General features: G+C 34.5%; 1 protein-coding gene across 1 annotated transcript; it reads right to left on the bottom strand.

Annotated features, from left to right (window-relative positions):
- Positions 1 to 274: 274 nt before the first annotated feature.
- si:dkeyp-92c9.4 (mucin-2) lies at positions 275 to 7,506 on the bottom strand. Its single transcript, XM_022683424.2, has 8 exons — positions 7,386 to 7,506; positions 6,327 to 6,499; positions 5,687 to 5,760; positions 4,218 to 4,360; positions 3,570 to 4,129; positions 2,613 to 2,783; positions 1,731 to 1,822; positions 275 to 501 (listed from the first exon to the last, which is right to left on the bottom strand). Exons 1-7 carry the CDS (start codon positions 7,438 to 7,440, stop codon positions 1,760 to 1,762), a joined length of 1,239 nt encoding a protein of 412 aa, XP_022539145.2. The 5' UTR covers positions 7,441 to 7,506; the 3' UTR covers positions 275 to 501; positions 1,731 to 1,759.
- Between the last annotated feature and the right edge of the window lie 5,970 nt (positions 7,507 to 13,476).

Below are 13,476 nucleotides of genomic sequence, written 5' to 3'. Positions count from 1 at the left end.
ACAATTTCAGAAGAGTATTTTTACTAAGTTTACTAAGAATTACCTGGATGCTTATCAGGGACAGTGTTCTTCATATGGATTAAACAGAAGTTGAACTTGTGCTAATTGTTTACTGTTACATATGAAAAAATAAATCCTGCACACTAAGCCGTGAAACATGGTGGAGGTAGTGTTACAGAGTAAAATATTAGAGCATTAGACATTTCTGCAGAGACTATGGAGAACAATTGGTTAATTAAAAAAAAATAAGTTAAAATACTTTTCCATCAATAGCCTTGACTAATTATACATTTTTTAATAAAAGTGTTTGGTTAACAAAAAAAAATCAGGTTACATTTTAGGAATCATTGCTGCAGAACTCCATATAGCTCCAAAGGGTTTGCACGTTTTTTCTCACAGTTCCACGTGAAGTCCCTTTTTCATTGCCCTGGGGCAGTGGTGTTTGGAAGGATGTGTCAAAGAGTAACGGGCATCCACAATGTTTTTACAATCCACAGGAATCTGATAGAGAAAATATGAAAATGTGTTCATTACTATACATGAAATTAAAGTCCACTAAAAAAGGATATGTACAGATCCAGAAGAGATTCTATGGCCTCACTCTAAAAAATCTTTTTGGCATCTTTATTTTAAAAAGTGCAGCTATCATGAGACTTTTTCAGTACTGACATCTGCTAATGCAGTCTGCCAGATCACACTTGTACAGATGCTGTAAAATGAGTCATTTAGACAGCGTGGTCATTATGTGAGTCATACAGAGCTGCGTGAATGGAGTTTGAGGGTGAGTTCTGATTGCATTAGCCCATCCCCAGCTCTCTCACTCTAATAGCATTGGTAAGGGTTTACAGAAACAAATTAGTGACATTTAAGCCGAAGGTGTGACATAATTGATTACATAATGTTGCAAAAATAAATAAAGACACTGGTATTAGTCATTTAATGGTTTGGAGTATTGTTTCGGAGAAGGCACATAGATGCAGACTTGTCTCTGTAGACGTTGCGCCAAACCAAATTATAGAAAAAAAGACCAATATTTTTTAACTCATGTTTTTAGGTACTTTATTTTAAAATCGTTCTGCTATTACCAAATTTTAATATTGTAACTTTTATTTTTTTTAATATAGTTTAATATTTACATTTTTTAGTTTTCATAGCCATGTGGCTATTTGAATGGTACACTCTAGGCTAGGGCTGGAAATGGCCTGAAAGTGTTTCTGTAGTTTCCGGCTCTAGTATAGCTCCTTTAAACATGATCTGTTATCAGTTTTCATGTATAGCAAGCCTCTCCCAGTGATAGCTTTGAATCAGACCCACTGCACTTGACACATGAGACTGCTTAGTGAATTTATTATGGGCGGAAAGAGACAGAATCAACCGTTAAGCCTGCCTCAATTAAAGCCAAACACAATCTGTTTGCCTGCATTGAAGAATGGCTGTATAACAGTACTGGTAGAAGTGTTTGACAAATAGAAGTGAAAGCCTCTTTGAATGCATTGCTTTGCTTAATGTGCCTCAACCCAGCTGACTGGAATTCATGGCTGTGTATTGTTATTCTGTGAAGTGTTTGTTCAGACTGAATAGATGTTTTCTGCTCACTAACTCAATAATTGTTCCACAGTGAAAGCTTTTAACCTTAAAGTAATCACCAGAGGTGGAGCTGGTAGTTCTTTGCCCTTTGTTGTCAGTCAGTGATGTTTTTCATATAAGTAAGAGGAAACAAACTCACACACCTCTCACCATGTGGTGCTGCTGTTCTTCATCAGCTCTCTGGGTTCACCACATACATCCCTGTTCGGTTCACTCTAGGCTTTGTTGGATCCTCCTAGTCAACATAAAACAGACATATACAATTAACCCAGATAAGTTAGCAATACATATACAGCTCTGGAAAAAATTAGGAAATCCTTTCAGTTTCTGAATCAGTTTCTCTGATTTTGCTATATATATATATATATATATATATATATATATATATATATATATATATATATATATATATATATATATATATATATGTTTAAATAAAATGAATATTGTGGTTTTATTCTATATACTACGGAAAACATTTCTCCCAAATTCCAAATAAAAATATTGATATTTAGAGCATTTATTTACAAAAAATGAGAAATTACTGAAATAACAAAAAAATGCAGAGCTTTCAGACCACAAAATAACAGGAATTCAGAAATCAATATTCAGTGGAATAACACTGGTTTTTAATCACAGTTTTCATGCATCTTGGCATGTTCTCCTCCACCAGTCTTACATACTGCTTTTGGATAACTTTTTGCCACTCCTGGTCCAAAAATTCAAGCAGTTCAGCTTGGTTTGATGGCTTGTGATCATCCATCTTCCTCTTGATCATATTCCAGAGGTTTTCAATTTGGAAAAATCAAAGAAACTCATTCAGACTCTTGTTTTAAGTGGTCTCTTATATTATCCAGAGCTGTATTGTATTTAACATTTAAATTAAGGGTTTACAACTGTTATTAGCAGTTTTATTGAACTTGAATGGTGAAGTAAATACATTTGTGATGCACTGAATCATGTCTCATTACCATAGACTGTCACTTTACATAGGAACATATTGGCATTTAAAGAGGCTCTCTTACATATGGAGATGCGGGGATGGGGCTCTTTTGTGGGGTCTGGGGGCTGTAGCTGGGGGTAGAAAGTGGTTCTTTGAAAGTTTTTCTCTCATAAGGTGTGTGCTGCTCTGGTAGTGGGGGTAAAGGTTCTGGCTCTGGGTCTCTCTCTGGATCCCAACAGCAACATCGGATGAGCTACAAAAAAAAGGAAGAGAAAAAAAGAATGAATTCATTTATTTATTACCAAAGTAAAAATACAAAAAGAACTGTGTTGTATTACTTGAGCTGAATGAGTTGTGTTCTGCCCTCAAAAAGGGTTCTTTTATAGTGACTGCAGGCTAGTTTGGACAGAATCTGAGTTTAAAAGCTAGTTAGCTAGGTGGCTAGCAAAGCTAACCTCATAGCTTCCAATTCTAGCCACTGTTGCATAGGCGAAACATTCTATAAGACTTGCCCATGTCTTTTAATGCCATGTTTATGCCATTTTGACCCACAGCAGAAACAAAAAATAAACATTTTTAGCTGTTGTTGCTAATGCTGCTAGCTAAGTAGGCTAAGATTTCCATATACAGCAGCATTTTCTGCCAAAGTGCATTTTTTTTGCCACTGACAAAGTCTCTCTGTAATACATTTTATTTCTGCACTAGAGCTAAAAACACACAGATACATAAAGTAAGAATATGTTACTCAGATCTAAAGCAATTCAGTCGTGGTGTCATACATGCTGACAGTATAGAGTAATCAGTCGAAGGTTGAAATTTTATGAAATGTATAAATGTAAAAAAAATATACAGAAAATTTGACAATATTTATTCAAATGCAGTTATATTAATAGCTAAACCTTCTTTTGATAGAACAGTTAACTCTTTTAAAAACCCAATCCATAAGAAGCTAAATTAATTTTATGTTTTTTTTTTCATATTTAATTTTCTGTAGATATGTAATGAACTGCAAGTTCAGGAAAGCAAAGCTCATGCTCACCGTGATGATGAGGAGGATGATGAGGAGCAGGAGGATGATGCAGGCCAGTACAAGTAAAGCAATGGCCCAGCCTGGGACTCCTCTATAGTAGTAAGCCCCACCTGGACTCACTGGAGAAGCGGTGGTGGGAATTCTAACGGCTTCGGTTTTTCTGGTTTTAGTAGTGGAGTTGAATGTGGAGTTGGAGGTGGGTGTGGGGGTGGTGGTATTCCTGAGTGTGCTGGAACTGGTGATAGTAGTTTTGGAAGTGTTGTTGGGTGTGCTGGGGCTGGTGATTGATGTGTGGCTTGTGGTTGTGTTGGAAAAGGGTTTTGTGGTATTGTTGGGTATTGTGGGACTGGTGATGGAGTTTGATGCAGGCTGTGTGGTTGTGGTGGTGTTAGGGTGGGCTGTGGTTGTGCTGGATGGAGCTGAAGAGGTTGTGGTGTTGTTGGGGGGTTTTGAAGTCGCTGTGGTTGTATTTTGGGTGGTTGTTGTGGTTGCTGGTCTGGTGGTACGGGTTGTGGTCGGGAGAGGTGTGGTGGTGGTTGGTACTGCAGCTGGTACAGGTGTGACCTTATCTGTGGAAAGATTGGTGTTATTATTTTATTATTTGTGATGTTACAAGATTTTTTTTTTCCTATAGTAGTTCACCCAGTTGACACTTACCTTGTGTGTATTCACGGCTGATGTTAAGGCCATTGATCATGTTGTTGGCTGGGAGTTTAAAGCCGAAAAGACTCTTGACCAAAACAGCGTTTATATACACAGTCTGGAACACGATGGTACAGTTTGCAATCACAGAGCCATTGCTGTCACCAAACAAAGGACCAAAAGGATCATATTAGAAATCAGGATTAGATACAATTTAAGCCCTAGGAAATTTAAGTCCCTGTTTTTTTTTTTTATCTGCTTTATCTTCCCTTGTGGACACACACTTTATATTACAACATGAGACAAATAAATAATCCATACTGTATGTTTTATTGTATTTCTTTTTCTGCTTTTAAGGAAACTTGGAAATGCTTAAATAAGCAGTACCCTCACCAGTTACAAGGTTAATATGCAGTTTGTTTGCTCGTTCAACTTAAACTAAAGATCCTTCTAAAGATTTTTTTGTGAATGTGTGTCTGGCAGATCTAACAAATGGTTTCTAAATTCTTATTACTAAACCCCTCTTAAGAGGAGATCAGAATGTATTAGTGGTTCTAAAAGCATGAGGCCTTTTTCTGTAATGATAGACTGTTGACCATTTTTAGAAATGAACAGGGTAAGTCAAAAGTTGCAAGGCAGACACCCTTTTATTTCAGAAATGAAAGAAAAAGTATTTTATTGTAAATCTATTATAAAATTGTTATTATAAAAGTGTTTGGTGAGGGGCTAAGCCAGGTGTGGGACATTATTTTGAGCAAAGTAAGTAAATCAAGAAACTGTTTGTCTGGAGCAAGATTTTAGACACACAAGAAAATGGTCTTGATCAAAAAAGTCTAAGCTCTGGTCCTAACTATCTAAGTTAAGTCAGTAAGTCTTAGAAGAGAATGTAATGTAATAGTAGTTTTTATTTTTATTCTGCATGTTATTGAGAAACACCAATGCATTTTGTGGATTGCATTTACATTTTTCCACAGCAGGGTTTGCTTTTTAATTTGGTACTAATTCCTCTCCAAATAATTCTACTGTTTATTCATTACAATTAAACTGTTGCCATTCCGGAGCTACCAGACTGTTGGATGTGCTTAGCAAATGAAAGCTAACTAGCCAGCTAATGCTAATCCTACCTTGTTAACAGATTATCGATATACTTTTTCATGAGTGCACTCCAAATGTGCTATTTTCTGCATTTAAGATTGTGCTGAAATAAACAGTTCCTTTTATTTTTGTAGAAGTTCAGTAGCAGGCTTCTATGAGTGTTAAATATAGAAATGTCAAAAGTGTGCTTAGTAAAATAATAGGACAATGGCCAGACTGTTCTCAAACAGGTTTTATCAGCAGTTTCAAAACATCAAGTATCTTATTAATAAATGTTAACACTAGCACTCATTTTAAGTATTATTAAAACATTTGTAATATTTTACACTGTGTAACCCAAAACTTAAACAACTAGTATTTAGTAAAGCTGTAAAGTCCTAAGATGGTACCTGAAGGTCATTTCTGCAATCCCCCGGTAGGCTCCATATGTGCCACATTCAGTGCAGTTATAGATTACCTCCAGCTGTAAAAACACAGCAGAGTTACATTTAGAACAGGGAACTACAACAATGAGTGTTCATTTCAGAATCGTAATTTAACTCAATTAAAAGAGAAGAAAGTGTTATATGAGGAAAGTGTTGGTGCTGCATCAAAATTTAATTACAATAAAATAATTTGTACCATTGTAAAAGCACAGGTTCTGTATTATAGCGTAGCTCAATTATACAAACAGAAACTCTAACTTAATCTAACTCAATCAAAACAGCAGAGATTGGGTCTCTGATCACTGCGTAAATAAATGTTTAGATTAGCTATGAGCTTTTTCAATTAACATTTTCTGAATTTAAATAAATGTTTGATTTGCTTGCAATATTGAAAATGTACAGATATGCTGTACATACTTTGAATGCCTAAATAAAAATGTAACAATTTGTTGTTCTTTCTCTTGCAAATGTAATAGAGCAAAAATACAAATATTTGCTTTAAATAAGCATATTAATATAGCATTAGTACAATCCCCTGGATGTTGAAAATAATAGAAAAGCAGTTAACACTCAATTATTCATTAATTTTGACACAGGTACTCACCACTCCGCTAATATCTGCATACATGGCTTTATAGTCAGCTGAATTCTGATTTTTGAGGGAATTGTTGTAGATGCGGTTGGTGACCTCAATGCACAGGTAAAAGGCATATTCAGGGACAGTTTCTGTGGTCGTTGCTTCCAATGCTCTGGCTGGACTAGCAGCTGCAGGAGATCCTGCAAAGAGGGCAAAATGATAAGCACTATCTGACTGACTTCCGTACCCACTGTGACGGCTGTTCATTTACAAATAATCCACAGAGATTAAGTAGCACACTAACAAAATCCTCATTTTTAATTAGGCCTCCAGGCTTCACTCAGGCTTGTGTTGGGCATCACAGTGTTTAAAGTCTCAAATATTAAGTTAAGTCATTTCAAATGAAACTTATTGAAATTACTATTGATATTTTGGCAAATACTGTGCAGATACAATCTTTAGATCACGATCAGAGCAAATTGTGTAAAAATGTAAACAGTTTTTTTTTTTATTATTATTAAATAGTTGTTGGCAATGCAAAACCTAAGAGAATAAATCATCCAGTAGTTTTATAGTTATAATATCTGATATGTAAACATATCTGTGGAAAACAATGGATATTTTGATTACTGTAAAATAACTACATAATTAAAGCATTTGGTTTGTTATTGATTTGGTATATTTGGCCCAGTTTTTTTGCATTTTATTTTTTTAAACTGTATTTGTTACATCAATCATAATTCAGATGATTCATATCTGATTTAGTACAATACAACTGATAGCTGCAGGTGCACACAGAGAACAACATGGGCATGTTGTATGCACTTTTAAAAATAAAGGTGCCTTATAGGATTCACTGAGCAATTCTATAGAAGAACTCCCCTTGAATCCACAAAAAGACTCTTAAAATTGGTAAAATTGTTTCCTGTTGTGCAAAAGAATCTTACGAATCACCCTTATTTTTTAGACTGTACATATATATATATATATATATATATATATATATATATATATATAATTTGTTTCAATGAATATCACTATCAATAAAGCAAAATAAGAAATAAATAATAAAAATCACCAGTTTACCTGAAATCATGAAGATTGTGAAGATCAAGATAATCCAAGATAATCGGAGCTCCATCTTGAAAAAACTGCACTCTAGGAATAATCTCTGATAACGGATAAAATTCTCAGGGTTTAAAGGATGCAGTTGCGGCTCAGTGCTGGACTGAAGCAGTGGCGGTCTGAGGAGTATGTGGGGTGGTTATGGGAGTTTTAAGTGAATGGGAGTCCTCTGAGAGAACAGTAATTTATCTTCTGAAGAGGCAGATACCTGGCCTGGCCTTTATTAAGTGACTGATATGGAGAGAGGTGTGTCTGGGAGGGGCACAGACTGGTACAGTTAGTAGATGTAACTGTTTGTTTGTGTTGTTTGTATGTGTGCATATGAGTGCTTTGTGTGTAATGCAAACTTTCACAATACACAAAAACACCTTAAATGAGCCCTAACAATGAAAAACTGTGTTAAACTTGCAATATGTGAATAATAAGAGTGAGAAGTTACATTTTGTGAACCGTACACTGTTTTGTGCGTACTGTGGATGACCCTTCTTGTAAAATTGTTTAAACATCATTGTAATGTAATAATAATTAAAAAAAAACACACAGTAAATTAATTCTAAATTTGCCATCAAAAGCCCCCAGACAGCTTAGAATAAAATGTCTTCACAGTTAAGAATGATTTGACTCATAGGAAGTGAACCTTTTTGGCACTTAAGGTTATTTTTATTCTTATTTATGGAACTCTAATGAATAAAGGACAATAGTTTGAGTTCCCATTTAAATATTTGTTTATTAGAAAAATAAATCAGTGATAAACTAGTGGAAATCAACAAAAATCAGTTTAGAGACTGAAATTTGGTTCAGCAACCAAATGTGTTTTGTGTTGTACTAATTTTTTTCTTCTAACAGTGCTTTTCTACCTATTTTCTTCTAACTTAGCTCTTCTAACTCTATTCTTTTAACAGTGTTTTCCAGTTGTGCTCTTTTAACAGAGCTTTTCTAACTAATTTCTTCTAACTTAGCTCTTCTAACTATTTTCTTCTAACAGTGCTTTTCTAACTCTTTTCTTCTAACAGAGCTTTTCCAACTGTTCTCTTCTAACAGTGCTTTTCAAACTGTGCTCTTTTAATAGTGCTTTTCTGTGTTCTTCTAACCGTGCTTTTCTAACTATGTTCTTTTAACAGTGCTTTTCTAACTGCGCTCTTCTAACAGTGCTTTTCTAACTCTTTTCTTCTAACAGAGCTTTTCTAACTATGTTCTTTTAACAGTGCTTTTCTAACTCTTTTCTTCTAATAGTGCTTTTCTAACTCTGTTCTTCTAATAGTGCTTTTCTATGTTCTTCTAACAGTGCTTTTCTAACTCTGTTCTTCTAACAGAGCTTTTCCAACTGTTCTCTTCTAACAGTGCTTTTCAAACTGTGCTCTTCTAATAGTGCTTTTCTAACTATGTTCTTCTAGCAGAGCTTTTCTAACTCTGTTCTTCTAATAGTGCTTTTCTATGTTCTTCTAACAGTGCTTTTCTATGTTCTTCTAACAGTGCTTTTCTAACTCTGTTCTTCTAACAGAGCTTTTCCAACTGTTCTCTTCTAACAGTGCTTTTCAAACTGTGCTCTTCTAATAGTGCTTTTCTGTGTTCTTCTAACAATACTTTTCTGTGTTCTTCAAACAGTGCTTTTCTAACTATGTTCTTCTAACAATGCTTTTCTAACTATGTTCTTCTAACAGTGCTTTTCTAACTCTGTTCTTCTAACAGAGCTTTTCCAACTGTTCTCTTCTAACAGTGCTTTTCAAACTGTGCTCTTCTAATAGTGCTTTTCTGTGTTCTTCTAACAATACTTTTCTGTGTTCTTCAAACAGTGCTTTTCTAACTATGTTCTTCTAACAGTGCTTTTCTAACTCTTTTCTTCTAACAGAGCTTTTCTAACTGTTCTCTTCTAACAGTGCTTTTCTGTGTTCTTCTAACAATGCTTTTCTAACTATGTTCTTCTAACAGTGCTTTTCTGTGTTCTTCTAACAGTGCTTTTCTAACTATGTTCTTCTAATAGTGCTTTTCTAACTCTTTTCTTCTAATAGTGCTTTTCTAACTCTTTTCTTCTAACAGTGCTTTCTAACTATGTTCTTCTAACAGTGCTTTTCTAACTCTTTTCTTCTAACAGAGCTTTTCTAACTGTTCTCTTCTAACAGTGCTTTTCCAACTGTGCTTTTCTGTGTTCTTCTAACTGTTTTTCTAACTCTTTTCTTCTAACAGTGTTAACAGTGCTTTTCTAACTCTTTTTATTTAACAGTGCTTTTCTAACTCTTTTCTTCTAACAGAGCTTTTCTAACTATGTTCTTCTAACAGAGCTTTTCTAACTATGTTCTTCTAACAGTGCTTTTCTAACTCTGTTATTCTAACATTGCTTTTATAACTTATTTTTTCTAACATTGCTTTTCTAACTCTTTTCTTCTAACAGAGCTTTTCTAACTAACTTTCTTCTAACAGTGTTTCTTTACCTGAAATAAACTGTTGTATAAACTATTTTGTGTTCTGCTATTGTTGTCCTTTTAACTCTAAACCTGTATTCCATTCAGCTGTAATCTTCTAATTGTCTTTTTTTATCTGTCGCTATCTTAACCTCTCCAATTGTGATTTTGTAACTGTGTTCTTCTGTGTACACTGTATGCACACTACCCCATGTTCTGGCTTTAAATTAAAAGTGTGTGTGCGTACATATGTGTGTGTGCATGCGTGTGAGTTTGTGTGTTTGAATCTGATTCATAGAGTGTGGCATCTTGGATAGTTTATTTGTTCTGCATGCAGCACGGCAACTTGAATTGGGATTGCGTCAAAACCACATTATCAACATATTCCTGTGTCAATAACCGGCTGCACCCATACTCTCACACAGACATTTCCCTTTCATTCCTCAGGATGTGTTGTCCTGGAAACATATACACTCCCCACATAGAAACCCCTCCCTCACAGTTCCACCTGGCTGGTGTTTAGTTAGAGATTGTAGCTTATTAGTTGATGTACAGCTTCTGTTAGTCATCCTCTTGTTCTTCGTCAGTGGTCAGAGATCATTTTGTCTGGATATTTTTAGGTAGTGGATTAACTCTCATATTAGCAGTGACACTAATGTGTATAAAAACTCCAGCAGCAACGCTGTGCCTGACACACTCAAATAAGTGCCACACACACACAAACAAACACCACACCAGTATCACAGTAACAGTTTTACTCTATGTTACACTGCTGTGCAGAGAATGACCCACCACCTCAATAATATTCCAGTAGTGGCCCCATGGTCAGTACACATATACAGCTCTGGAAAAAAATCAAGACCACAATTATGAGTTTCTTTAATTTTACCAAATTGAAAACCTCTGGAATATAATCAAGAGGAAGATGGATGATCACAAGCCATCAAACCAAGCTGAATTGCTTGAATTTTTGCACCAGGAGTGGCATTACGTTATTCAAAAGCAGTGTGTAAGACTGGTGGAGGAGAACATGCCAAGATGCATGAAAACTGATTAAAAATAAGAGTTATTTCACCAAATATTGATTTCTGAACTCTTAAAACTGTATGAATATAAAATTGCTTTCATTGCATTATTTGAGGTCTAAAAGCACTGCATTTTTTTTTTTGTTATTTCATCCATTTCTCTTTTTCTGCAAATAAATGCTCTAAATAACAATATTTTTATTCAGAAATTGGGAGAAATGTTGTCCGAAGTTTATAGAATAAAACGGCAATGTTCATTTTACTCAAACATACCCTATAAATAGTAAAATCAGAAAAACTGATTCAGAAACAGAAGTGGTCTCTTATTTTTTTTTCCAGAGCTGTTTAGTGCAGCGATGAGGTAGAGGTTTCTAATAAAGTGGCCAGTGGATGTACATATACATTGCAAGAACACATTTTTGGCCATATTAAAAGTTAATTTTACACTGGGAAAAGCTAATTGTCTTATTGATGTGTATTGTAATCTGCAAGGTTGCATGGACAAACATTTAGAATGCATATGGCAATGCATTATGAAAGAAATCAGCTTGTTTATCACATTTAATATCAATCTGTATGAATCACTGTAGGTGCTTATATGATCACAAACTTGTAATATGGTTCCTACCTTTTGTATTAGTTTTATATTAGCTAAAATTGTATTCATATGAAACACTAAATTCATAGCAGTTACTGAGTAATCCATATTCAGTACTGAACAAGCCAAATAATTTAGAGTAGACACTGTTACTGAAGGGTTCATAGTGGATATAAAAAAATCCATAGCATGTTCTGAGAAAATGTATACTGTAGACTGAATAATACATATTACAAATTCATACAGATACAGAATACACCCACATTATTCATTTAACACTAACAGTTTTTGCTGTGCAGATAATTCACAGTGGACACTGAATAAATTATAGCAGTTACTGACTCATTTAAACCAAATCCCAAATAATTTATAGTAGATTCAAACTAGATATTGAATAATTTGTTGTAGTTGCTGTGCTAAATTATCCATAGTAGACACTAAATAAATCATAGTGGATACTGATCAATTCACAGTAGAGACTGGATAAATCTTAATAAGCACTGAACAATTTAGTTATTAACGTCTCAAAATTCATATTATAAGAGTTTCATTCACTAATTGGAGTTCTTATATCATAAGTGGAGAAAAGTGATAAGTAAAACACTGCCATTGTTCCCTAAGATCTTCACACCTTTTTGTGACTCTTTATCTATAATTCAGGTATTTAGTAATAATCTCTCTAGTTCATGGGTGGCTGACGCTTAAAGACAAAGAAGATTAATTAGTTAATCGATGTCACTAAGCTTTCGAAATTCTTTTTGAGCATGTGACTCATATCACTCAACTCAAACCCTAGTTAAACGATGACGCTTGACAGTGTGAATCATAGAATATAGAATGTTTCTTGATGCTTCAGAATATTTCTCAAACTCTGATAAAACCGCATAGAAAAGTCAGTTGATCAACCAGGTTATGACCTAGAAGCAGAATAAAATTCTTCTGTTAAACTTTTTATGTTACATTATATTATATTGCATTACATTAAATTACGTTACATAGCATTTAGTGAACCATTTTATCCAAAAAGACTTATAATGATGTACATTTATCAATAGAGGACCTAGAAGTCCTGCACTGATTTGTGTAGATTCAGCCTCCTCAACTTGACAACCCGAGTGAGCTTTGTGCTTGGGGAGCTCACTCAAAAACTCTCCGTGATGTTTTAAAAATTGGACTGCTGTAGCTATTTCACACTTTCACACTCATTTCCTTCTGAATGTACATTTAAGATTTTTTCTTTTAAATTTTAAGAAGCACTGTATCTGAGTGGGAAGAAGGCAAAATATTATAATAAATGGCATCAATGTGCTTTGTATACCATTCCTGCAAAGCCACATGTATTAATTTTAAAAACAGAGGGTTTGGTAGGTTCTGGGACCTTTTTCTTACTCTAACAGCTTTTTCTGGTTACCTGAGGAACCGTGTTGCTGCTAATCCTCGCACATGTTTAAAACGTTTTTTTTTAGCATGCACAGTGCAATTACACATTCCAAACAAATGTTTACAGACTTTAATTCACTTTAATTAAAAAAAAATACTTTATGTGGTAACAAGTGGCTTAACTAGGTTTATCCAGCTCAAAAATTAATTCATTTGAGTATTTCTATGTGTTGAATCAGCCTAGTTAAATTAATTGTTGCCACAATTAATTTTTACAGTGATGATACTGATCACAGAATAAATAAATATTTGCCTACATTAAGAGTTCATGTGCAAAACAGATAAAACATCAAAACACCACAATAGGTTTGTTCCATTCTCCTGTGCCAGTGTTAATGAAGTAGTTTATCCACCACACTGACCATCCTGATGACCCAGTTTACTCAGTGATCAGTCAATAGTTTCTATTCTATTCGTAAAACACACTTAAGCGTTGAGGAATACAATACAGACATGGTTTTGGTTTCATGCCTTCAAGACAAATGTGTAGCCTTTAAAATACACCAGATTAACAAGTTAAGATTAATTACAAAAATAATTAATGTATGAACACACAACATTAGGCCACTGCATAACTCATAAACAGTTGT

The sequence above is a fragment of the Astyanax mexicanus genome, chromosome 3 (genome assembly GCF_023375975.1).
Source record: "Astyanax mexicanus isolate ESR-SI-001 chromosome 3, AstMex3_surface, whole genome shotgun sequence".
NCBI classification, from domain to species: Eukaryota; Metazoa; Chordata; class Actinopteri; order Characiformes; family Acestrorhamphidae; genus Astyanax; species Astyanax mexicanus.
The sequence above is the reverse complement of the archived record's forward strand: the minus strand, read 5'-3'. Positions and strand labels throughout refer to the sequence as shown.

What these genes read in the sequence shown, in the direction of transcription:
- si:dkeyp-92c9.4 (XM_022683424.2), bottom strand. Translation starts at nt 7,440, where the DNA reads ATGGAGCTCCGATTATCTTGGATTATCTTGATCTTCACAATCTTCATG. An exon ending in ATTGCAGAAATGACCTTCAG is followed by an intron (nt 4,361 to 5,686) that starts GTACCATCTTAG and finishes GTTTGGTGACAG; the next exon opens with CAATGGCTCTGTGATTGCAA. An exon ending in CCATCCCCGCATCTCCATAT is followed by an intron (nt 1,823 to 2,612) that starts GTAAGAGAGCCT and finishes TATGTTGACTAG; the next exon opens with GAGGATCCAACAAAGCCTAG.